General features: G+C 36.9%; 3 protein-coding genes across 5 annotated transcripts; all 3 read left to right on the forward strand.

The window, feature by feature from the left end:
• Positions 1-479: 479 nt before the first annotated feature.
• On the forward strand, positions 480-2,896 carry rbp4l (retinol binding protein 4, like). Its single transcript, XM_073871309.1, has 6 exons — positions 480-636; positions 794-911; positions 993-1,122; positions 2,048-2,167; positions 2,278-2,490; positions 2,692-2,896. The coding sequence occupies exons 2-6, from the start codon at positions 795-797 to the stop codon at positions 2,700-2,702; spliced, it is 591 nt and encodes a 196-aa protein (XP_073727410.1). The 5' UTR covers positions 480-636; position 794; the 3' UTR covers positions 2,703-2,896.
• Positions 2,897-7,466: 4,570 nt separating this feature from the next.
• On the forward strand, positions 7,467-13,585 carry slc26a1 (solute carrier family 26 member 1). 2 transcript variants are annotated; one of them, XM_055180561.2, is made up of 3 exons: positions 7,467-7,618; positions 10,868-11,512; positions 11,597-13,585. In XM_055180561.2, exons 2-3 carry the CDS (start codon positions 10,895-10,897, stop codon positions 13,112-13,114), a joined length of 2,136 nt encoding a protein of 711 aa, XP_055036536.2. In that variant the 5' UTR covers positions 7,467-7,618; positions 10,868-10,894; the 3' UTR covers positions 13,115-13,585. The 2 variants fall into 2 exon arrangements, with proteins under 2 accessions (XP_055036536.2, XP_055036537.2); XM_055180562.2 differs by lacking the exon at positions 7,467-7,618 and adding an exon at positions 8,872-9,008.
• A 428-nt stretch (positions 13,586-14,013) lies between these two features.
• Positions 14,014-24,033, forward strand: LOC129424022 (protein regulator of cytokinesis 1). 2 transcript variants are annotated; one of them, XM_055180564.2, is made up of 14 exons: positions 14,014-14,172; positions 15,304-15,436; positions 17,252-17,374; positions 17,480-17,713; positions 17,817-17,987; positions 19,185-19,334; positions 19,447-19,597; positions 19,727-19,863; positions 20,807-20,902; positions 21,135-21,281; positions 21,697-21,792; positions 21,876-21,992; positions 23,472-23,570; positions 23,747-24,032. In XM_055180564.2, the coding sequence occupies exons 1-14, from the start codon at positions 14,156-14,158 to the stop codon at positions 23,810-23,812; spliced, it is 1,737 nt and encodes a 578-aa protein (XP_055036539.1). In that variant the 5' UTR covers positions 14,014-14,155; the 3' UTR covers positions 23,813-24,032. The 2 variants fall into 2 exon arrangements, with proteins under 2 accessions (XP_055036539.1, XP_055036540.1); XM_055180565.2 differs by lacking the exon at positions 21,876-21,992 and having other exon boundaries at positions 23,747-24,033.
• The last annotated feature ends 28 nt before the right edge of the window (positions 24,034-24,061 follow it).

Genomic DNA, 24,061 nt, shown 5'->3' on the forward strand with positions numbered 1-24,061 from the left:
TATTACATAATAAGAGTCTCATAAACAGAAAATCTCACCAAACAGTCACAAAGCCACTTGTAATAAAAAGCCTATTGTATTGTAAAGATAACACTGCAGCATGCACATCCTCAACAAGATCAACAATCACAATCCCTCCAGCAAAACAATACACGGTGTGTCAGTCAGGTGTTTTTCCTCAATGCTAGACAGGGAGCATATTCATTATTAATCCTTCAGAAACCCAACGTGATTCATAAATAAATACTACAATAACAATACACAACAGTAGGTTATGAGTTACCATAAATTGTATTATCTACCAAATAAAGTTCAAATAAATTCGCTCACTTTATTTCACAGATGTTTTTTATTATTTAAATAAACAAAGCTGTACTATATTCCACTTACATAATGCTTCGATTGTTTTTACGGTAAGCGTGGGAAGGTTCAATCGAGAGGCCAGATTACAGCGAGGATTTCTAAAACCGGATTAACCGTAGATTTAAGAACCTTATTTAGTCACAAGAAGTGAAAATAATCAATAAGCCTGTCTGTGGAGTACGTATAAAAGGGCTTTTGCTCAGTGTAGACAACACAAGACTGGAGAAGCACAGATAAAGATCCTACATCACAGAATCACTCCAAAACAAACAGGTAAGATACAGTGTTATTACATTATGCAGGCCTTCGGGGTCATACGGTTAACGAAACTGCAGGCCAGTGCTCTCTTTGTATATTGACTAATAAATGAGACTTGTAGTAACTGTTGGAATAAAAGGCAAGCGTTATTTTGTACATGTCTGCTATACAGGATGGAATACTACAAGTTTGCTCTGCTGGTGGTTTTCCTGTCTTACGTTGAACGCTGTTGGTCTGCTTCTTGCGTGGTGGACAGTTTTCAAGTCAAGGACAACTTTGATCCGAAGCGGGTATGGGTGTATCTCTCAAATGTTTCATTTCTAATGTAAATTTAAAACACGTGAGATGTTTATGGGACTTGTGTCTTGTAGTATGCAGGTAAATGGTATGCTCAGCAGAAGAAAGATCCAGAGGGACTTTTCCTCCAGGACAACATCTCTGCTGAATACACTATTGATGATGATGGCACCATGACTGCCTCTTCCAAGGGTCGCGTTACTCTTTTCGGGTCAGTAAAACAATAAATGGTGTGATATTTACAATAAAAGCTGGTTTACAGGTCTTTTGTTTTAGAGGGGACATGCTGAGACTAGAAAGTAAGCCCAAACATGGTCACACCAGGAGAGGAGCAAAACCAGCCTTAATCAGCTAAGACGAGTTTAACCATCTTACGCTGGTTTAAATAGACACTCCACTTTTTTTGAAAATACGCTAATTTACCAGCTCCCCTAGAGTTAAACATTTGTTTTTGCCGTTTTGGAATCCATTCAGCTGATCTTTGGGTCTGGCGGTACCACTTTTAGCCTAGCTTAGCACAATACATTGGATCTGATTAGACCATTAGCATCACGCTCAAAAATAAAGACTTTCAATATTTTTCCTATTTAAAACTTGACTCTTCTGTAGTTAGATCATGTACTAAGACCGACAGAAAATTAAAAGTTGGTATGGCTAGGAACTATGCTCTCATTCTGGCGTAAAGTCAAGGACTTTGCTGCCGTAAAATGGCTGCAGCAGGCGCAATGATGTTATGCAGTGCCGGAAAATAGTCCCCTTGGTAGCAGGAGACTATTTTCGGGCACTGCGTAGTTTCATTGCGCCTCCTGCAGCCATATTGTGTAACTACAAAAGAGTCTTAAAAGAGTTTTAAATAAGAAAAATATCGAAACTTTTTGGTTAGTTTTTAGCGCGATGCTAATGGTCTAATCGGATTCAATGAATTATGATAAGCTATGCTGAAAGTGGTACCCAGAAATCAGAATGGATTCCAAAACGGTAAGCTGGCAGCTGGATATTTTCAAAAAAAAAAAAGTGGAGTATTCTTTTAAGCATTTCTACAGCATGAAGGGTATCATAACACAAGAAAATCTTAAAAACCAAGTTTAAATAAATGATAGCGTTGACGTCATGCTAATCCTACAATCTGTTTTCGGGTTCTGGGTTGTGTGTGCTGACATGGCCGCCCAGTACAACGTGCCTGACCCCGCCACTCCTGGCAAGATGTTCATGAACTACCAGGGTCTGGCTAGCTACCTGTCTAGCGGAGGTATGTTATTATCTCTCTATACTTTATACTTATAACTCAATGACTGCATCTACACAAGACAGGCAGTCGTATCACCACATTAATTATTTGGGTTGTTTTTGTCTGTGCAGGTGACAACTACTGGGTCATTGACACGGATTACGACAACTACGCTATCACCTATGCTTGCCGCACCCTGAAGGACGATGGCACGTGTGATGATGGCTACGCTCTGGTCTTCTCACGCAATCCCCGCGGCCTGCCACCTGCAATCCAGCGTATCGTCCGCCAGAAGCAGGAAGAGATCTGCATGGCTGGTCAGTTCCAGCCAGTGCTGCAATCTGGTAGGTTCTCTTCTCAGCCTCACGACTGCGTTACACATCAATTAAACATGGTTGTGTGCATTTGGCATATTTGGCCCCCTTTAAAGAAGCTAGAAGCACCTATGGCTCAATATACATTTAGAGTTGGGAATTTTTTTTTACAAGATAAGTGTGTGTTTGGTTTATTTAGCTAACTTTATTTTTTCCTCTCTTGTTTAACAGGGGCTTGCTAAGGTTTTGGAGCCAAATAAGAGGGAATTCTTTAGCATGATGGTATGAGATGAGGCATCCGGGCCATTGCATTTCAGTACTGTTGAGATGTAAAGAACAACGCATCTAGCAGGGAGAGAGACCAATTGAAACTTTATCTCAAGGGAATGTGGTGTTGTGTAACGTGTTTGTGAGAATAAATATTTTGTAAACAAAACTTAGTGGACTTTCATTTATCTAACTGGGTTAAAATGTGTATTTTCTTTTTGAAAAAAGACATGAACTTGGCGTGGCTTCACTCAGTCAATATTTAAGATATGAATGTTATAGGGCTGTAACGATTTTCTCAATGAATGAATTTGAATGAATTACGGTGAAATGCCGCCACATCCAAAAGCCAGGGGGTGCACTCGTGCAGAAATACCACTTGTGCCACAGAAGAAGTGGCGTTACAAACTCTATTCCAGGAAATTTCTACAGGAATATATCCCTGTTCTTCAAATGGTTTCAGGTATTTTCATGATAATAAAGAATATTTTGAATGATTTTGTTTAACGAGTGTTGCTTTTTCAAATGCACGTTATAAACGACTCGGACTCATAATGATTTTAGATTAATAACGGACTTCTTACTGACCAAAACGCCATAGTACACGCACAAGCTGCGCATGAAACACAGAATCGCGATGCAGAATCGATTTTAGACAGGTCTTTTTAATGGGACACGCAATATATTGTTACAGCCCTAGAATGTTATATTAACATCGTTCTAAAATGATTTGTTGGTTCAACTTAAAAAAGTAAGTTACTTGATTGCCTTAAAATTTTGATTGCATGGGCTTCACATGTGTTTGTTTGTACCGAGCCCCTAAGGTGACATTGGCGTAAAAAAAATCTAAAGTTTCGTTTCATGTGCTCACATGAAACTTTCGCGTGCTCACATGAAACTTTTATGTGCTCATGTGAAACCTTCATGTGCAGAATAAAAAAAAGTTTAGTTTCACGTGCGCACGGAGAATCTAAGCTAGGAGAATCAGGGCAACTTTAATTTTAATATATCAAAGCAACATTTACTTTCAGCAGACGGCCCTCACTCAGGTTTGATTTTTGGTCCTTGGTAAGAAAAAGTTTGGGCACCCCTGATCTAGGGTAGCTGTACAGAGGTCTTGTCTTGCTAATGGTGCTGACGTGATCTCCTCAATCTACAATATATCCTATAACAGATTTATCTACAAAAGGTTAATACCTTCTAACTTTCTTGTTATGACTGCCACTGAGTATTCTCATGCCAGCTGGTGTCTCTTGTAGACAGAACAGATTGTCTGAACCACGTCTTTGAAAAAGGCAGAGATAATGACATAAGGGGCTTTAGAAGCTCAGTCAAAATTACCATGTACCCAAGAGGTGTAGATTCGTAATGTGGCACAGATTTGTTTACTACAAAGCACATATATTATGCTTACAGTAACATACAAGAGATGTATGCTTATTGTGTTGCTTGTCACAAGTAGGGTAAGAATGACATAATTTGTATTTTGGGTAAGCTACTTTTTCAATATACTTCAACAAGGTGAGCAAAAGTCAGACAGCTCCCAGTGATACTGTTTTATCCAAAGTGACTTACAGTGCATTCAAGATATACATTTTATCAATATGTGTGTTATGTTCCCCCAATGTAATGCGTTACCATTTGAGCTACAGAAACTTCTCTTTATGCAGCGAGCATGTGCACCAATGATTATGCTATAACTCGGAATCCTATTTCTGTGATATTGTGTGATTTAATGGCACACCCCGGTATACTTGCTAAAGTTTATCTATCTCTGAGAACCATCTACATAACTGCAGCAATGAAACTTCGCTGAAGAGCAGAACCATTGCAACATCATAAATGTTTCAAAACACTGCCATTTACACTCAGCAATGAGTAACCATAGTTATTATAAAGCCCAACCACTCATAAACATTAACAAGATGACAGAATGTCAGCAAATACAAGGAAAATACTCTGACCTGTTTTCAAAAGATAATTAACTTGGGCACATGTTTTCTTTGCTGTAGAAACACATTTTTAAAAGGTCACATGTCAAAACTCTTGTAAAGCTATTAAAGCAAGCAGTGTACCTGGAAGAGCATTTTAGGGTTATGTGTTTGATTCCCAGGTCACACACATACGGGTGATTTTTTTTGCACATATAAGATTAAGGTCTGAACTTACTATAACCATTATTTTTAGAGGATTTAAAAAATATTTCCTATAGAATTATTTAAATTTTTTAGATTATCATTATAAAAAACTGTCATTACCGCAACATGCACTCTAAAAAATAATTCAGGGGATCTGTTGCCACTGTTTAATTTAATGCATTGGTGCAAGTTAAAAATTCTAAATAATTGATTTATTGAAAGATTTAAACTTGCAAACGTTTTTTATTGAGTTGTCCAGACATGATAATGTTGAAAGTTACATCAAGTTAATATTGTGTGTAACTTCAAATTAATTATCTGTGTTAGTTTGTTTAAAACATTATTTAAGTTGTAGTAACTCAATGCATTTAGCTTGATTACTTCAGGTTCCCAGCATGCTTTGCATGGGACTTGATAGTGAGAGTAAATGTAGAAATATGGTGTTATTTTATGCATTTCTAATCAAGATGAAAACATGAGAAGACTTTTAATGATTATTGTTCTGTACTTTTGTTATTTAAAAGATTTTCTGATATGTTGTTGATTTTTAAGAGGTTACCATTGTGCTGAAGAATAGCAGCCCAGTCTCATGACCGTATAACGAATTCCTGTTTTCGTGTGATTATCACGTATTGGTTATTCAACAGTTTTGTTCTATTTTCTTACCATTGTCGCTTCGGTTTAGATTTACATAAAATGACATCCCTACCCAAACCCAACTCTAACCCTAACGCCAGGCAACATATAAAAAAAATAAATAAGAAAAAATAGTATAAACCAATACATAAAGTGACATTCTAATGCAAGCACCAAATCACGAAAAAACGAAGAAATTTGTGACTATATCACGAAACTTTGTGAGACTGGGTAGCAAATAGAGCATTTGTTCAAGTTGAGAACAGACTCACCAACAGACTCATTACCTTGCTGTTTTAATCAGATGGCATTTTGATAAAAAGGCTAAAACTGGTCGTCTTCTGCAACCTGACAAGTGTTCTTTAATAAAAAAAGGTTGAATCAGTAAATCAGTGTCCACGATTGAATCAAATTTAAAATGCAAAAAAAAAAAGTTAAAACAACTTAATTTTTATGAGTATTCAACGCAATTTTTTAAGTACATCCAACTTCTTATAGTTTGTTGGCCGGAATTAATTTCAGAAGTAGTTGTCTTAACTCAAAATAATTGATTTTAGAGTGATGATATTACATTAAATATATGCATTTACAAACTCAAGTTTCGGTAATGAGAACTAAAAAGTTGTCTAGGTACTATGACAAACAAAATTTCAACTTTTATCTGGAGAGAAAAAATAAGAACTGTTTACCTGGTAGCCATCTTGAGTGTCACAGTCAATTATGTCCCTTCCAACTATTTTTTTAAATGTTCGTTTCTTGAGGGCTTAAACAATGATCGAAAATTGTTGCGGAGGATGAGAAAATATTCCTTATTATTGTCTCTACATTTACCAATGATCACCAAATACCACGTGTTTCTTTACTGTAAATGCTTATAGTATAACATGCACTGAAGCTTTTTATTTTTTAGATTTTTTAATTTTAAATATTTCCATGTCAAAGAACCAAAATCCAGTCATGGACATGTTGCAGTAATGAACATTTTCCCCTTAAATGCAAAAAAAAATGGGTTTGTATGATGTCATTTGAAATCATGTGCAAAATAATACATGAAGAGATGTTTGTTACTGCATGCTTCTTATTTTGATACTCTTACTTTCCATTTACTTTTTTAATCAAAATTTTTCATGACACCTTATAAGTCTAATTTCGCGAGAATCACCAATACAGATAAAATGTATAGCCTAAATGCACTGTAAGTTGGTTTGGATAATAGCATCTGCCAAATGCATAAATGTAAGCAGTAAAGGAAGCACAGGATTGCAATTGTTAAGAATGCAACATAATCTTATAAATTGCCCCAGACATTGATAAGAAACTAACAACAAGAAAAGCTTGCAATTTGTACAATTTGTAACTTGGTTGGTTTATACAGTGGTCATTTAAACAATTCGTAGTAGCAGAGTTAATAGGTAAATGACTTCTTGTTCTTATACTCATAATGGGGAGCAAGCTGGCAAGATTTAACAAGATCTTTGTTGCATTACATTCACAGGATTTGTTCTGTCATGAATATTAAAGGGTTAGTTCACCCCAAAATTCAGTCATCATTTACACAGCCTCTAGTTGTTTCAAACCTATATAAATTGATCTGCTCTGCTAAACAAAATAGATATTTTCAGCAATGTTTGTACCCACCATTGACTTCTATAGTATTTTTCTTACTATGGACATCAATGGTGCTTCTCTATCCTGCTTGATTACAAAAATCTTCCTTTGTGTTCAGCAGAGCAAAGAAATTAATACAAGAAACATAATGGATTCAATTGTCCATGTCTTGGGTGTCTTGCACAGTGGCTCAGATTCATCGCATTCATTATCTTCACATGCATTCATCCATCCATATACGCATGTTAAGAAATTCTAGTCTGTGACAGAGGGTGGCAGTGTTTCTATGGTGATCAGCTCAGCAGCCCATAGCCCCTCCCTCTCGCTCTCTTCCTTTATCTAAATCTGTCTATGATTGGTTACTGAGCGTTAAGCAACAAAGCCATATCTTTACCCACAATCCTTAGCCTCTGTCAGAATAGCTAACCAGCTACCGTTCACTGGGAAATTTAACAGTACAGGCATGGCAAATGTGTCCTCCATTCTCATCATTCGCTCCTATACTAAGGGTGAGTCACTGTTTCAGTCCCAATCTATTCTTCCTCATTGACTATATGGGGGAGGTCTTACTGTAGATAGGTTTAATTACAACATATAGTAGCACAAGAACATAGGAAATGTTGAAAAGCAACAAGAAGGCAATGCACATTTATAAAATTATTACAATTTATTTTATATTTTATAAGAATATATTTTAAACTGTGATGAAAACCATTTACTATACTATAAAATAATTCATTTCTGCCCTAGGTTGTGTACTATTTTTTGTTTATACTGTAAACGTTGCATTGTGGACTGTTACGGTTTGTGCTGATGACATTTTGATGTGATGTTCCTCATTTTAAGTAATTTTGAAAAAAAGCACCTCTCAAATGAAATGTAAATGTAACCACACGTTATCTAAACTGACACTATGTTTACCCCTGTTCTGGGCAAAACGCCTACAAGCATGTTTTACATGGGAAATTTTCATTTAGTCAAGAATCATATTTGAAGTTTTGCCTCTGCAATTCACTTACAAGCCATGAGTCATAATTCATAACTTGAGATCTATACAACCTGCCACACTTGACATAACTGTAATAAATAGAGCACAAAGGGCAACATTTTTCCTACATACGGAGTTATTATTCTAACAGATGACAATTGTGGATCACAGGTCATAGCATAAACTGACAGACTGTCTGAACTGACCTTTGTGAAAACATTTATTTGCATAATAGTAATAAGTTAATAGATAAATAAATAATAAAAGCGTGGGGCAAACCATGCTGTATCTATAACACCATAAACTACCACAAATATAACCTGCACCCATTATTATCTGACCAATACTGTTATTAAAGGTTTAGACAGGACTCAAACCACTATCATAAGACACTCACAAGGGACCTATATCTAAAACCAGAACATTCATGACAAAAGCCTGTATTCATTGACTGAGTCATGCTGAAATTTACATGTCAAATTCAAATGAGTTTTAAACTCATACAGTAGATGACTTAGTTCTTGCAATTTTCATTATATTTTTTTAAATGTACTTCAAAGAAATATTGTGCTCACTCTGATAAGAACAAGTAAAATATTTACTTTTGGCACCGTTAAGGATGCCTCACAATTGCTCAATGCAAACCATTACAAAGTAGCATATGTTTAACCCAAAAGACAGCTTCCATCTTCTAATTTTTCAGCCAATGAGAACAAATGGTTGTTAGGTGGGTGGGGTGGGGGTTGGATGGATTCCCTCAAGGTTTTCGTATAATAAGGCACAAACTTGCATTCTGCTATTGGGTTTTGCTGGTGGCAGGCATTGTAAAGAGGCTACTGCATGAATACAAGCAGCTTGTGCAGATTGATTGATTTTGTTTTGCGACTTTTAAAAAAAGACCACCTATTCAGGTAAGTGATGGACGTGCTTTTTTACATACCTTAAGCATTTCAAACATGCAGAGAACTAAAAACTAAAACAAGTTTACATTACTGAAAGGTGAAATATGGATCTATAAACTTTATGAGATCGTCATGGAAAATTGTCTTGTGTCTAGGACTATGGACATTTATGGCACACAATAAGAAAGCCATTTAGTTAAATAACATGTGCGGTCCAGTGCGGATTCTCTCATTGTCAAGGAGGCACATGACATGATGATGGTTTAATGGGACATTGACTGAGATAAAGATCTTTGCTTTTCTTGCTAAGTGTTCTGTTCCTGTGAAGAGATTAGTTTCTTGGTAAAATCTAAATTAGGTAAATTACTTTTATATACAATTCTGAGCCAGAAATTCGTAAAAAAAATGTTTAAAAGTTTTTGTAAAATTATATTAATATTAAGCTTTTTAATAAATTAATTTATGAATCCGAGTTGGATACAAACCAATAACATAATTACTTTTTTTTTTTAATAAAACATCAAAATGACTAAATATTATTCATTTAGTTCTATGCAACAATCAAATTATATTATATATGAGGCGTTCAGATGCAAAAGCCGCTAAACACCACCTTTATCAAAAATGAGATGCTATCGACCGAATGCTTTCAATCAAATACTTTCACTTCAAATACGCTTAATCCCGCCCTTAGGTCATTCAGAAACACTGGTTTGTTGGCAGAATCCGTTAAATGCCACTATGCATAAGAACTAAACGAAGAACTGAATGAACAAGGTTTTTCAAGAAGATTTACCAAATATAGGATATTGACCAAATTTTTGAGCCTTTTATTTATTTATTGTTATTTATTTTGAGCCTATTTATTCAGAACGGACAGTGAAGATTTTGGACACTGGAGCCTTTTTTCAAAAAAAAAAAGGAGGAAAAAATTATATTTTGCATGTATTTAAAGGGTTTGCAGTGAAAGACGGTCAACTTTGTTAAATATTACTAAAATTAATAAAGTGACATTAGTGAAAAGAAGGCATTTCAATTATTCATTAATAACCTTTTAATTGCCATTCAATTGAAATGACTAAATCTAAACACAAAATCCTGATAAAAATGCTAATGAAAACGTCAAAAGCACAAAAAGAGGGTTTTGCATCTGACCTATTCAAATTAATGATATCAGCAAATACCAATAGATTTTTGTTTTTGTTTCAAATGAATAATTATTTACACAATTTTGAAAGAAATGGTTCACATACTACCAATGTCCGAAAAATTGCTTTTATTTGTCGTTACCAATTATAGCCCAAAACATTGGTGCATTTTTTCTTTATTATACCACGGGTCTGTTGAATGCTTTATTCTGATTGGCTGAGAAATGTTTCATGGCAGTCCAATGTCTTAAAAATAGGCACCAGAGCAATGTTTGCTGATAACCGTGGTATAAGCGGAATAATTGACTCCGGTCTTTAAATTATTTGAAAATATTTTCTTATTATTCAATGGCCTGTCATCAATTATTCCTTACTTAATCCTGTCAATAAACTTCATAACAGTGTTGGTTGATGAATCCAAGCTTTTGTTTCCTAGTTTTACCCTACTATCATGCAATGATAATAGAAATATGTGTAAATCATTGCCAATGATTGAAAAGTGTTGCTGTGAGCACTTTAAGCAAATCTAACTGATTAGTGTATCACCACCACTGATAATTGTGTTAACTTCTCTTACCAATACTGACTGGAGGAAGCAAGACTGTTTCACATTCACACTTCTATCGCTTTGATTAATCAATCACTCATATTTAACGGCCATCCTGTTTGGCCTTACTGATCAAACATTGCTTGTATCAGCTCTTTTTTTCTCTTTTTCAGGAGCTGTCCTAAACATCCCATCATCACATGGCTCCCTCATCAGCGGAAGCCATGGATGACCTGACGCCTACGACTGTAGGCCCTCTGAAGCGCAAAGTACATCCGAAGAGACGACCTACTGAGATCATTAAGACCAAACTGCAGCGAAACCTTTCTTGTTCGGCATCTAAAGTGAAGAACACTCTAACAGGCTTTTTCCCTGTTGTGCAATGGCTTCCAAAATACAAGGTAAAGGATTATATATGGGGAGATCTGATGTCTGGGCTGATCATTGGCATCATACTGATCCCACAAGCCATTGCTTACTGCCTGCTGGCGGGCTTGGAACCTATCTACGGCTTATACACGTCATTTTTTTCAAACATCATATACTTTTTCATGGGAACGTCGAGACATGTATCTGTGGGTATCTTTAGCCTCATGAGTCTGATGATTGGACAAGTTGTGGATCGAGAGGTCTTTCTAGCAGGCTTTGATCTGAACGAAGACAGTAAGCAAAACGCATTTGATGTCGGGTTAAATGAAACTTGGGAAAGCAACACCACTGTCAACCCGAAAATTATGGTATTGAATATGGAATGTGGAAAGGAATGCTACGCCATCGCCATTGCTACGGCTGTAACCTTTCTTGCTGGAGTCTACCAGGTACACATTTTAAATTCTTGCATCTATATAACAAAACAACAATGAATTTTGCTTTATTAAAAGTAATTGGTTTTATTTCTTTAGGTTCTGATGGCTGTGCTTAAATTGGGCTTCGTCTCAGTTTATCTCTCTGCTCCTATGCTTGATGGCTTCGCCACTGGTGCATCTTGCACTATCCTCACTGTCCAGGCAAAGTATTTGCTCGGCCTTAAGATTCCTCGCCACCAAGGCTACGGCACGGTTGTGGTCACCTGGATCAACATCTTCAAGAACATTCACAATACAAACTTCTGTGATTTGATAACAAGTGCCATTTGCATCATAATACTAGTTGCAGGAAAGGAGATCCAGGATCGGTACAAAGACCGTCTGAAAATTCCTCTCCCCACAGAACTGGTGGTAGTAGCACTTGCCACTATAGTTTCCCACTTTGCAGATCTAAATGGGCAATATAGCTCAAGCATCTCAGGTGACATTCCAACTGGTTTCATCCCACCAAAAGTGCCTAGCTTTGAACTGATGCCCAGGGTAGCATGGGATGCCATTCCATTAGCGGTTATAAGTTTTGCATTTACAGTTTCACTCTCTGAGATGTTTGCCAAGAAGAACGGGTACACAGTTAGACCCAACCAAGAGATGATAGCGATCGGGTTCTGCAACATAATTCCATCTTTTTTCCATTCTTTCACTACCAGCGCTGCTCTTGCCAAGACTATGGTGAAAGACTCGACAGGTTGCAAGACTCAGATCTCCAGTCTAGTGAGTGCTTTTGTGGTCCTCCTTGTTCTTCTCTTTTTCGCCCCATTTTTCTACGCCCTGCAGAAATGCGTCCTCGCCTGCATCATCATTGTCAGTCTGCGGGGCGCCCTGCATAAATTTCAAGATGTCCCGAAGCAATGGCGCACAAGCAAGAGCGAAGCGGTTGTCTGGATGGTGACCATGTGCTCCACTGCACTGATCAGCGTGGAGCTTGGGTTGCTGATTGGTGTGCTCTTCTCCATGATTTGTGTGGTGGCACAGACTCAAAGTCCGAAGGTTGCTTTGCTGGGACAAATTGAACAAACCAATGACTATGAAGACATGGCAGAATATGAGGATCTTTCGCCTGTTCCCAAAGCGAAGATCTTTCGATTTCAAGCCCCTTTGTATTACGCCAACAAAGACTACTTTTTAAAATCATTATATAAAGCAACTGATCTTGACCCGTTCATTGAAACGAACCGTAGAAGAAAACTAGAGAAGAAAGCTAGGGAAAAGGCAGCAAAAAAGAATAACGGCGTGGACCAAACAAATGGAGACGTTAGTATAAATTTGATTTCAAAAGAGTTGGATTTTCATACTATCATCTTGGACTGCTCCTCCATTTCATTCATAGACACAACAGGAGTAAACACCCTTAAAACGGTATTAAAAGACTATAAGGATGTTGGTGTGAATGTAATTCTGGCTTGTTGCAACGCGACATTAATAGATTCTTTATCGAGAGGTTCATTCTTTGGGGCTGGAGACCAAAATATGGAAAAACTGTCATTCCATACTGTCCATAGTGCTGTTTGTTTTGCTAGCGGTACGGCAAAACCAGTTAATGACTCCTCTGTGTAATGTGTCCACAGTTTTATCACCAGAGCTGAAAAGAGCTATTTTCTGTTTAAACATTTCCTGTAACATTTAACATGGAAAATGCCCTCGTTTTAAACAGGTTTATGAAATCAAAAGCCTACTCCTGTTTGAGTCACAAGTGAATTTTCTGCAGCTCAACAGACTTCTGAATGCCTTTTCGTGTGTATGTGTTTTTTACAAAGATTTGACAAAAAACATAATATTTGTAATAATTTGTATTTGGTATCAACTATCATGATTTTCAACTGCATAAAATACTGTGACAGATCTGTGAAATACCCCGTTATTCCAAATCATTACATTGCATTAATCTGAAACAATATCTGAGGCATTTCAACAAAACTTGTATAGAGATTTTATAATTGTATTTTTCGCATAATTTCTGAAATGTTTGTTTTATGATCTTGGGTAAATAAAAGAAACCATCAGGGATGGATTTAATTTTTAATCTTATATGAATCATTTGTTTATGCTTCACACACATGCAACAAAGCCTATATTACCTCGACAAATAGATGCTTTGCTCAGAAACATACACAAATACAATGGTTGCCTTACAGCTTACCGTTCCTTTATTGAAGATACTCCACAAATACGCCATCATGTTTTGAAGTTTGACAAGGAAATTAAATCAGCTTACCTTTTGGTACCACTGCAACATAGCTAAAGTTATACAGGTGCATTGTCTCCACCACGCTCAGAAATACTACCACGCTTACATCCTTAAATATATGAGTGCATAAACTGGAATAGAGAATAAACAACGCAAAGCTTTTTGTCACAAATAAATGTTTTTCTCTATGACTGCGATTCTAACGTTATACCGCTCCAGGACGCGCGGTGTCACTCTGTGCAGCCACACGACGCTGCAGCACGCGAAGAAGAGGGAAGAGACGTCATCGGAGATTCAAATTTTTACCGCTCGGAGTCGTCTGCTGTGGAGCGAGACGAGTTTTATTTCGTTCATATTTGATAGATTATTAAGTTTATCAACGGATTGGTGTTGTTTATAGCGGTACAAAGATGTCTTGTCGACGAAGGTAAGTGTGTGCAGCTTTTGAAGATCATATATTTTTAAACCGCAACAACAAACTTTATTTTGGCTGTGTCTTTAGATCGTAGTGCGCTTCTTTCTAGACTTCATTCTGACTTCTTAAAAATACATTTATTTTACATTTTTAACCTCCGTTTTTTCAATGCATTACATTATGTATCTTACTTAGAAACATCCCCGACTTGTGGCTGGGAATTTGAAACCACAAGCTAAAGACTACTAACGTTAAGGTTAAATGCATTGTGCATTACACAGAATGTCATTTAAGATCTAACCTAGTAACTTCCTATTTATAAGTAATACACGTTCATAAGTAGCTTGTAGCTTGATAATAATTTAAGACAATTGTTATTTCAATGCATTACATTGTGTATCTTACTTAGAAACATCCCCGACTTGTGGCTGGGAATATGAAACCACAAGCTAAAGACTCCTAACTTTAAGGTTAAATGCATTGTGCATTACACAGAATGTCATTTAAGATCTAACCTAGTAACTTCCTATTTATAAGTAATACACGTTCATAAGTAGCTTGTAGCTTTAAGACAATTGATATAATAATTGAATTATTATTATTATTGTAATCATTGCTTTAACCAGATGTTTTTTGTTTGGCATGTTTAGCCAGTGCTCATTGATCAACAGTCAGATAACGTTAACGTTACTGTAAACAAACTAACCAGCCTGTTGCCTATTTACAGGTTTTAAAATGGCTAAATTAGACTAGATGTTTTATTTCTCATTTCTATATGTTGCATAGAAACGAAATTGTGTTTTTACACGTCCACAGCTCCACAGTTCAGTACATAATTTAAAACAAAATCATAAAGAAATCATAAAGTCACAAACTGATTTAGCAGCCTAAAGAAAACTATTTCGAGTTGCTCTAGTTTTTTGCTGTGGTATATCTTTCCTGACTGCATCAGTGTAAACAATCAATAAAATTGGAGTCTTTGAGGATGCCACCAGCTCTCTGCACACACCTCTGCTTGTAGATGTCCAGTAGCTGTGCCTGTGGCAATGAGACACCAGTTATCACAGATGTAACTGGTTTAATAAGGTTTCCCAGTATCCAGTGAATCTTATTTTATTGTTTGTCTTGTGTTTGTATAATTAGTGTGGCTATGGCATCCACTCTTGTAACTGATATCAATCATGCGATGGCCAGACTGGTGGATATATGGGACAGCATCGGCATCATGGAAGAACAGAGAGTGGAGCGAATGCAAACTGTGAAAAAGCATATAGATGTAAGTTGCCTTGTGCATATGTAAAGTACAATATCATCCACCTTGCAGGCTCTATTCACTAGTTGTCAACATTTGAGAAGTGGATCAAACCTTTTATAAAAGTGGTTTTAAAACAATACGCGTTTTTTTTTTCTTAGGACAACTTTAATGAACTTTCTTTTATAATAATGCATAGGATATACCCAGTTAAACATGTGTTGGAAAGGATTAAATTGAATATCGATTACTCATGTCATGTTGTTTTTGTCAAGGTGAAAAGAAAGCAATTTTCCATTTTTTTTCCATTGTATATATACAATTTGAATGGTTTATTATGGAAAAATTGAGCATTGTTTTACAGCTAACTGGATTGAAAATATTTATATAAGTTAATAATCAAATACTTGATAAAGAAAGGGAATATCCTATTCAAAGTTGATTTTACTGGGGAAATTTCATGTTAATAAAGTAAAATGGTCTGAGTAAAAAATCAGAGAGCGTATAAGATTACAAGCAAATATGACATTGCTAGTTAACTGACACCCTTTTTTTTGTATTAATTTATTTAATTAACTCTGGCTTATTGATTGTTTAATAATCATATACTTTTTAATATACTTATATAATTTTTGTATACTGTTTAATTGTAATGTTTCTCATTGTACTGTTGTATTATGGCAAATAAAAATTAAAAGAAATAAGAAAGAGGGCCGTTAAAAAGACTTGAAACTTTTTTGATCCACTTCAAATGTTAAAATATTTAAAGAAATAGTTTACCCTAAAATAAAAATTAGCCCATATTTTACTCACCCTCAAGTAATCCTAGATGTATATGACTTTCTTTCTTCTCGAACACATTCAGAGTTATATTAAATAATATCCTGGCATTTTCAGTATTGGATAGTGCCCCATTTTTTTTAACTCAAAAAAGTGCATCCATCCATCAAAAACTAATCCATACAGTTATTGATGTCTTTTAAAGGGGAAGCAATGGGTTTTTGTAAGGAAACATTATACTTCAGCCTTCACAAACTATGGTGGTATGCAAGTTTATGAGAGGGTTGAGGATCAGAGATATTTAATAACTGTTTGGATTAGTTTTTGGTGGATGGATGCACTTTTTGTAACTTTTGAAAATGGGGCACTATCCATTATATAAAGCTGAAAAGAGTAGGATATTATTTAAAGGGGCAATGTGGGACTTTTAGAAGGATCTTAGATCTGGACTGATCTGTTGGTTGCAATTCCTAATCTCGCCGCTAGAGTCCCACATTGTACTTTTAAAAGGGACATATCATGAAAATCTGACATTTTTCATATTTAAGTGCTATATTTGGTTCCCCAGTGCTTCTATCAACATAGAAAATGTGAAAAAGAACAACCCAGTACTTAGTTTTGGGAAACATTCTCTGCAAGCATGTGAAAAAAAATAGGTCATTGAAATTTGGCTCCCCTTGTGATGTCAGAAGGGGAAAATACCGCCCCTTAATCTGCACTATACAACCACAGCACTGCCATTTAGTGCAGAGGTAATTTGCATTTAAAAGGACACACCCAAAACGGCAAAGTTTTGCACACACCTACAAAGTGCCAATTTTAACATGCTATAACTAATTGGTCTTTATCAAATTGATAAATCTATATGATATTTTGAGCTAAAACTTTACATATGTGCTCTGGGGACACAAAAGATTTATTTTACATCTTGTAAAAGTCTTGTGAAATGTTCCCTTTAATGTAATATTATTGTTTGGCTGAGGGTGGGTAAAATATGGGCTAATTTTCATTATGATGTGAAGTGTCCCTTTAAGTCTGAAATGATCTGTGCTCTTCTAGGGTCTTTTGCATTCCATGATCACGGAGGAAGAGGCTTTAAGGCATCGCATCAGAACCGATATCATAACCTTCCAGAAACAATTAGATACATTGTGCTTGGAGCTGTCATTAGAACAATACAAAGTAAGTTTTATAACAGTTATCAGTTGTCTAACAGTAAATTTTTTTATGTACCAACAAAGAATAAGGCACTTTTTTTTTCAAATGTTATACCAAAATCTTTTATAGCTGGAGGAAGGCCTCACGGTTCTGCAGATGGAGAAGAACCTACGTTGCCGTGCCGAGACTCTTCAGAAAGAGAAAAATGACCGCATGAGAGAGCTGAATGATCTAATGAAACAGGATGAGGAGTTGTGTGTGACTCTGTGTGCCACACCCTACTACATCCCAACAGGAAGTGTGCCATCTCGAACCCAGCTGCAGGAGCTCCAGCAGCACGTCGAGACGCTTAACAAAGAAAAGGCATGCAGTCACATTTTCTCATTTCTGTTTTTGTAAGGTGTTCCCCTTATTGCTGGATGGCGTTGTGGTTTGTGGTGTGACCAGACTCTCTCTGTGTTTATAGGAGAGCAGAGTTAAGGTGTTCTCTGGCCTCAGGAAAGACATCAAGAGTGTGATGGACGAGATGGGACATGAACCTGACAGCAGTCTGGAAAGAGACTCTATCAGCCCCGACGCTGACATTTTCCTGCTCACGCATGACAACATCAAAGCCCTCAAACTGCTCCTCAGTCAGGTGATACACTTGAAATAGTTAATTGCTAACAAAAGCAAACTTATTGACACATATGAATTGATAAACGGGAATCTTTGATGTTAAAACGGGGGCTAAAATAATAAACAAAGGCCCAGTTTCATAGACAAAGGCCTTAGTTACATTTTGAAATTTAAGTAGCTTTAATAAATGACTGAGATATGTCAGGGCAAGCTGTTTTCAGTTCAGACCGCTCAAACATGCATTTTCGTATAGGATTAAGCTTAAATGCAGGATAGGCAGGAATTATCTAAAAAACTTTTTTACAAATTTGTTTAAACTGTCTTTATATACAAATACATAATTAAAATGTAAGTACTCTGAAAAAGAGAGTATAAAACCCGAGTGTCTGTAGACCTCTCACGACGTTTTAAACACAGCTAATTATTTCCATTCGGGACGAAACAAATGATTGGCTTGCGCGACTATCACTCTCTCTCGCACCACCCCTGTTGCTACGGGATCTGCCCACACATGTGCACACCCGATTGATTTGAACATGCACGAGCCACTCTAGGAAGAGCAAAAGTATGGCAGAGAAAGAGCATTCAGAACTCACAGTACCTGCATATGCAGTCAGCAAAGGCAAACAAAGGAATAAACGAAGCAATCAAACGAGACTAAATATCGCGTGGCTTTTCCTCAAGTCGACGATGCAGTAGCGGTATTGTCTCCGGAGTGTACAACGCTTTCATCACGGAAACTCTTCCATGCAAAACATTGGCTTAATAGTGAGTACTACAAGCCATCCTATTTGTTAATATTAATAGTGATAAAGTTAGGTGTATTATTACATGTGATTGTGACATGATGTTACTACATGCACCTCGCTCCTTCCGCTCCGCTCGTCTGGTAAATGCTTCTCCCAGAAGAGCGGTCGGCGTAACTTGTTTGTGTTTTGGGGGCGTGGCTTTAGAAGAAACCCAGAAGGGAGGGGGTGGAGTGAATGGAAAAATTAGCTGTGTTAAAACAGTGGTGAGAGGTCTGCAGACACTCGAGTTTTATACTCTCTTTTTCAGAGTACTTACATTTTACTTATGTATTGATATATAAAGACAGTTTAAACTAATTTGTAAAAAAAGTTTTTTTTAGATAATTCCTGCCTTTATAAGCCTTGTCTGCGAAACCAGGCCTAAACCAAAATGCAGCAAAAATGTAATAACTGTTTTTTCCCCACAGCTTGAAATAAAAAAGGAATCCTTGATTTCAGCAAGAGACAAACTCAAAGAGCAAGCTACGAGCCTGTGGTATCGCCTGAGTTGTCCGGAGCCGGAAGGCAAGGCATTCCGAGAGGAAGCGATGAGCACTTTATCTGATGATATCAGACGGGTGAGAGTCATTTAACTCGCAGGATGTCACATCATGTAATCTGAACCCTCACTGATCTTAACATCCCTGGTGTTTACCACTGCATGTTAATGGAGTGTATTTCCTCTCACAGTGGCGGGGAGTAGTGGAACAGCTGAAGGAAATGCAGATGGCTCGTTTGGAGGAGGTGATCGATAAGGTCCGACAGGAGCTTGTGGCTCTGTGGGACAAATGCATGTTCGGCCCAGAACAGAGAGAGCCGTTCAACGTTCACTTTTGTGATGGTAAGTTCACAAAAGTTTTGATGTATTTGTCAGAGCCGATAGTTTGTATCCTGGCTCTCATTACATATTATCTATCAAATAAAGGCAAATGAAAAACTTTTTAAAAAATATATTTCTGCTGTTGAACAGATCATTACACAGAGGAGCTGTTGGCTTTACACGATGCTGAGCTTTTAAGAATGAAGTCCTTCTATGAGTCGGCACAGACAATACTTGAGGACCTGGAGAAATGGAAGAAAAATTGGGCTCTCTTTCAAGAATTTGAGGTTCTGACGGGCCTCTGTGGCTCTGAGATTGCTTTAAACCTGATGTGATTTATATTTAAAGGGACAGTACTTTTTTGAAAGATGTTCTCATTTTCCAGCTTCCCTAGAGTTGAACATTTAATTTTTGCCATTTTGGAATCCATTCAGCTGATCTCCGGGTCTGGCGCTACCACTTTTAGCATAGTTTAGCACAATCCATTGAATCTGATTGGACCATTGGCATCTTGCAGAAAATAACCAAAGTGTTTCGATATTTTTCCTATATATTTGAAACTTGACTCTTCTGTAGTTACATCATGTACTAAGACCGACAGCAAATTAAAAGTTGTGATTTTCTAGGCAGATATGGCTAGGAACTATACTCTCATTCTGGCGTAATAATCAGGGACTTTGCTGATGTAACATGGCACTGCCCAAAAATAGTCCCCTGCTATTGAAAGATACCAAGGGGACTATTTTCGGGCACAGCGTATTATCATTGCACCTCCTGCAGACATGTTACAGCAGCAAAGTCCTTGATTATTACGCCAGTAGTATAAGTTATATTACGCCATAGTATAGTATTAGTTCCTAGCCATATCTGCCTAGAAATTTGCAACTTTTAATTTTCTGCCGTTCTTAGTACACGATGTAACTACAGAAGAGTCAAGTTTTAAATAAGAAAAATATTGAAACTCTTATTTTTTAGCATGATGCTAATGGTCTAATCAGATTCAATGGATTGTGCTAAGCTATGCTAAAAATGCTACCGCCAGACCCGGAGATCGGCTGAATGGATTCCAAAACTGTAGAGATCAAATTAGCTCTAGGGGAGCTGGAAAATGAGCATATTTTCAAAAAAGTAAAGTGTCCCTTTAAGCATTTGACTGGAGCTTTAATCCAGAAGGACTTGACAACAACATCATCTTCACATGTGTAATCGTCTTTATGTTTGTGTTGCTAGAGGAAGGCCGCAGATCCAACTCGATTTAGCAACAGAGGAGGATCTTTGCTTAGAGAGAGTAAAGACAGAGCCAAAGTGCAGAAACTACTTCCAAAGGTACATTTTTAATTAAGGGAATACTTCACATAACTACATTTCTGCCTTTTTTATTTACCATCATGCCATTCCAAACACATACACTGCTGTTGTTCTGTAAAAAAGACAAAAAAGGAGAACTAAGCCTCAGAAAGCACAATAAAATTAGTTTGGTATTTCCTTTTAATGTTATTTTGTTTAAAAAGAGCTATGTTTATTCGATTGTATAATTATAGTGAATTTGTACACACAGCTGGAAGAAGAGTTGAGAGGTTGTGTGGAAGACTGGGAAAAAAATAAGGGTACGTTCTTCCTAGTCAATGGACAAAGAATCATGGATTATATCTCTCGCCAATGGGAAGAGCATCGTTTACAGAAAGACAAGGAGAAGAACGAACGGGTGAATTTGACTTTTTATGCATTTAGTTTATACCCAATGTGAACTACAATAAATTAAGTTAGTACATTAGGGAGCGGTTTTCCAGACACAGGGATGATTAGACTAATCCTAGACTAAAATAAATGTAAGAGCTGTCCAAACTGAAAACAGCTTGCACTGATATATCTTAAAATACATCAGTGCCATTCGTTTTGCCTTAAAATGCACACAAGTAATGTTTTTAGTAAGGCATGTTTGTTAAAACATATAGTTATATTTCGTGATTAAACTAAAGCCTAATCCTGGCTTAAACTAATCCCTGTCTGGGAAACCGCCCCTATATGTCTTGATAAATTTATAGACTTTCTGTTGTGTACAAAACATCTCATTTCTTTATCAATTCCTGGAGTTAACCTTGATGATTTGCCTGTTGCAGATGACAAAGAAAGCAGAAACCTCACAGTTTAAAACTCCAACAAAGAGACCTCTTGCAATAACCACCTCCACCCCAACACCTAAAAAAATCAAAAAGGTACTTAATGTTTCACTGAGAATGTTTTATTTGAATCAAGCATTTCAATGAACTGATTCAAAACCCTTTTTCTTGTCTATAAGACACCCAGTCAGCTCGCTCCTCGCAGTGCCACTGCGAGTACTATCAGCAGTGCCAGCAGCACCAGCAGTTCGTCCACATTTCTGGTTGTGCCAGGAAGGCCACCACTCTCTACCAAGGTAAAACTCCTGTTTGGTACAGTCGAAATGTATATAAAGGGATAGTTCGGCCAAAAATGATATTAAACCCATGATGTACTCACCCCAAAGCCGTTCGAGATGCATATGTCCATCATTTTTCAGACAAACACATTTTCATTTATTTAAGGAAATGTTTTAGATCTTTCAGTTAAACAAATGTTACGGTGTCCACGTCCTTCAAGTCCAAAAAATCTGCATCCATCCTTCACAAAATAAACCCAAACGGCTCCACGATGATGAACAAAGGTCATCTGAGGGTAGTCCACGATGTTTTGTTGTAGAAATATCCACATTCAAAACTTTACAAAAGAAAACAACCCGCTTCCGGTAACGCTATCATCTTAGTCGCGTCCGCATTCAAGATGAGAGCGTATACAGTGTATGAAGGTTTTTCCGCTGCCGCATTGTGCCTCCGCATTTGTCATACGTCACTAAGAAAAGTGCGTACACGACGCTAATACTCTCCTGAATACAGAGGAGTTTAAAGGGGATCGCACACTGGCCGCGCAGCTCAGCGCCGCGCCATTCTAAAAAAAAAATGTAACACATTGTTTTCTATGAGTGTACGCACACCGGCGCCGCCAGGTGGCACCTGTCCGCGCCACCCAGCTGTGACTCAGGAAGTTGTTCAAATCCCTGTCGCGCCACACAGCACCACTCACACAGTTTAACATTAAATAACATAATATTTGTCCAAAATCATTAACGACTAACATTGGCTGCTAACGTATATTTTGCATTTTGAAGTAGACGCTATCTGACGAAGCTCACGCTATTTAATGTGCACTTCCGGATTACAATACCTCTGAGTTCTCCTAGGCGCGGCGCTGAGCTGCGCGTCCGGTGTGCGATCCCCTTAAGATGGCGGCGCTACCGGAAGCTGGTTGTTTTCGTTTGTAAGGTTTTGAATGTGGATAGTTCTACAACAACACCCACAGAGGACCTTTGTTTATCATCCTGGAGCCGTTTGCATTTCTTTGTGGAAGGATATATGCACATTCTTGAAGGATCTGGACCCCGTAACTTTACTGTTTAGCAGCTGGAAGATATAAGACATTTTCTTAAATAACTGAAAATGTGTTCATCTAAAAAATGATGGACATATGCGTCTCGGGGTGAGTAAATCTTGGGTTTAATATCATTTTTGGCCAAACTATCCCTTTAATCCATGTGAACAAGTTCCTTTAACTAACACTAGATGTCACTGCTGTGTAAGAACCAGAATCAAAGATGTGGCAAACTGGCAGTAGAGGTTAAATTCATTTCATGATTTTATTACCGGATTCATGTGGATCAATCATACACAGTATTTCTAAACTGGGAAAAATGTAAAAAGAAAATTATTAAATCTTAAAAACGCCCTAATTATTTAGCTTAGACAATGTTAATTATTGCCTAGATATTCTATATAATTTAGTAGTTTCGTTTTTTTTTAAATGTTCTGGTTTGTCCCAACAGAGGAATAAGACTGCTGAGAGTAGCGCAGTGCAACGTGCACCACTGCAGGAGTTCAACAGTGAAAAAACCCCTGTAGCAATGAGCTACTCTGACTTTACTGTAAGCCCAATCACTCATACTGGATCTATTAGAACTTAAATGGAGCATCAGTCTTAAAGCGGATGCTCATTATGACCACTAATTCACATGATAGTCAATATCATTAACATTTTAAAGCTCATGCGACGTAATATAGATCGATTGACTTAAGTTACTTTCTGTTTCTTTATTTATAGAGCGAACTCTCCAAGAAAGCCAGCTATGATGCATTTCTCAATTCAACTGTTAGAGACATGCTCTGATCTGAAGGCCAACAAAAACTGTTTACTTTTTATGGTGTTTTTTTATTTTTTAAGAAGCTTAGGTCAAAATAATTTCAGGATCAACTCTACGCTGGATAAGATCCTCTCTCGGATGTTTCTTTTATCTAGATTTCTTTGTTTTATTTTATGTACTTATATTTAATGAAAAACCTTTTATACATTTCCAATTATATATTTTTGGCTTTACAGGCTAGAATTTTTTAAAATAAAGTTAAATAAATTTTAAAC

This window comes from Misgurnus anguillicaudatus, chromosome 9 (assembly GCF_027580225.2).
Source record: "Misgurnus anguillicaudatus chromosome 9, ASM2758022v2, whole genome shotgun sequence".
Classification (NCBI taxonomy): Eukaryota; Metazoa; Chordata; class Actinopteri; order Cypriniformes; family Cobitidae; genus Misgurnus; species Misgurnus anguillicaudatus.

What these genes read in the sequence shown, in the direction of transcription:
- rbp4l (XM_073871309.1), top strand. Translation starts at nt 795, where the DNA reads ATGGAATACTACAAGTTTGCTCTGCTGGTGGTTTTCCTGTCTTACGTT. An exon ending in TTCCAAGGGTCGCGTTACTC is followed by an intron (nt 1,123 to 2,047) that starts TTTTCGGGTCAG and finishes TCCTACAATCTG; the next exon opens with TTTTCGGGTTCTGGGTTGTG. An exon ending in TAGCTACCTGTCTAGCGGAG is followed by an intron (nt 2,168 to 2,277) that starts GTATGTTATTAT and finishes TTGTCTGTGCAG; the next exon opens with GTGACAACTACTGGGTCATT.
- slc26a1 (XM_055180561.2), top strand. Translation starts at nt 10,895, where the DNA reads ATGGCTCCCTCATCAGCGGAAGCCATGGATGACCTGACGCCTACGACT. An exon ending in TTCTTGCTGGAGTCTACCAG is followed by an intron (nt 11,513 to 11,596) that starts GTACACATTTTA and finishes TTATTTCTTTAG; the next exon opens with GTTCTGATGGCTGTGCTTAA.
- LOC129424022 (XM_055180564.2), top strand. An exon ending in TGTCATTAGAACAATACAAA is followed by an intron (nt 17,375 to 17,479) that starts GTAAGTTTTATA and finishes AATCTTTTATAG; the next exon opens with CTGGAGGAAGGCCTCACGGT. An exon ending in TGAGCTACTCTGACTTTACT is followed by an intron (nt 23,571 to 23,746) that starts GTAAGCCCAATC and finishes CTTTATTTATAG; the next exon opens with AGCGAACTCTCCAAGAAAGC.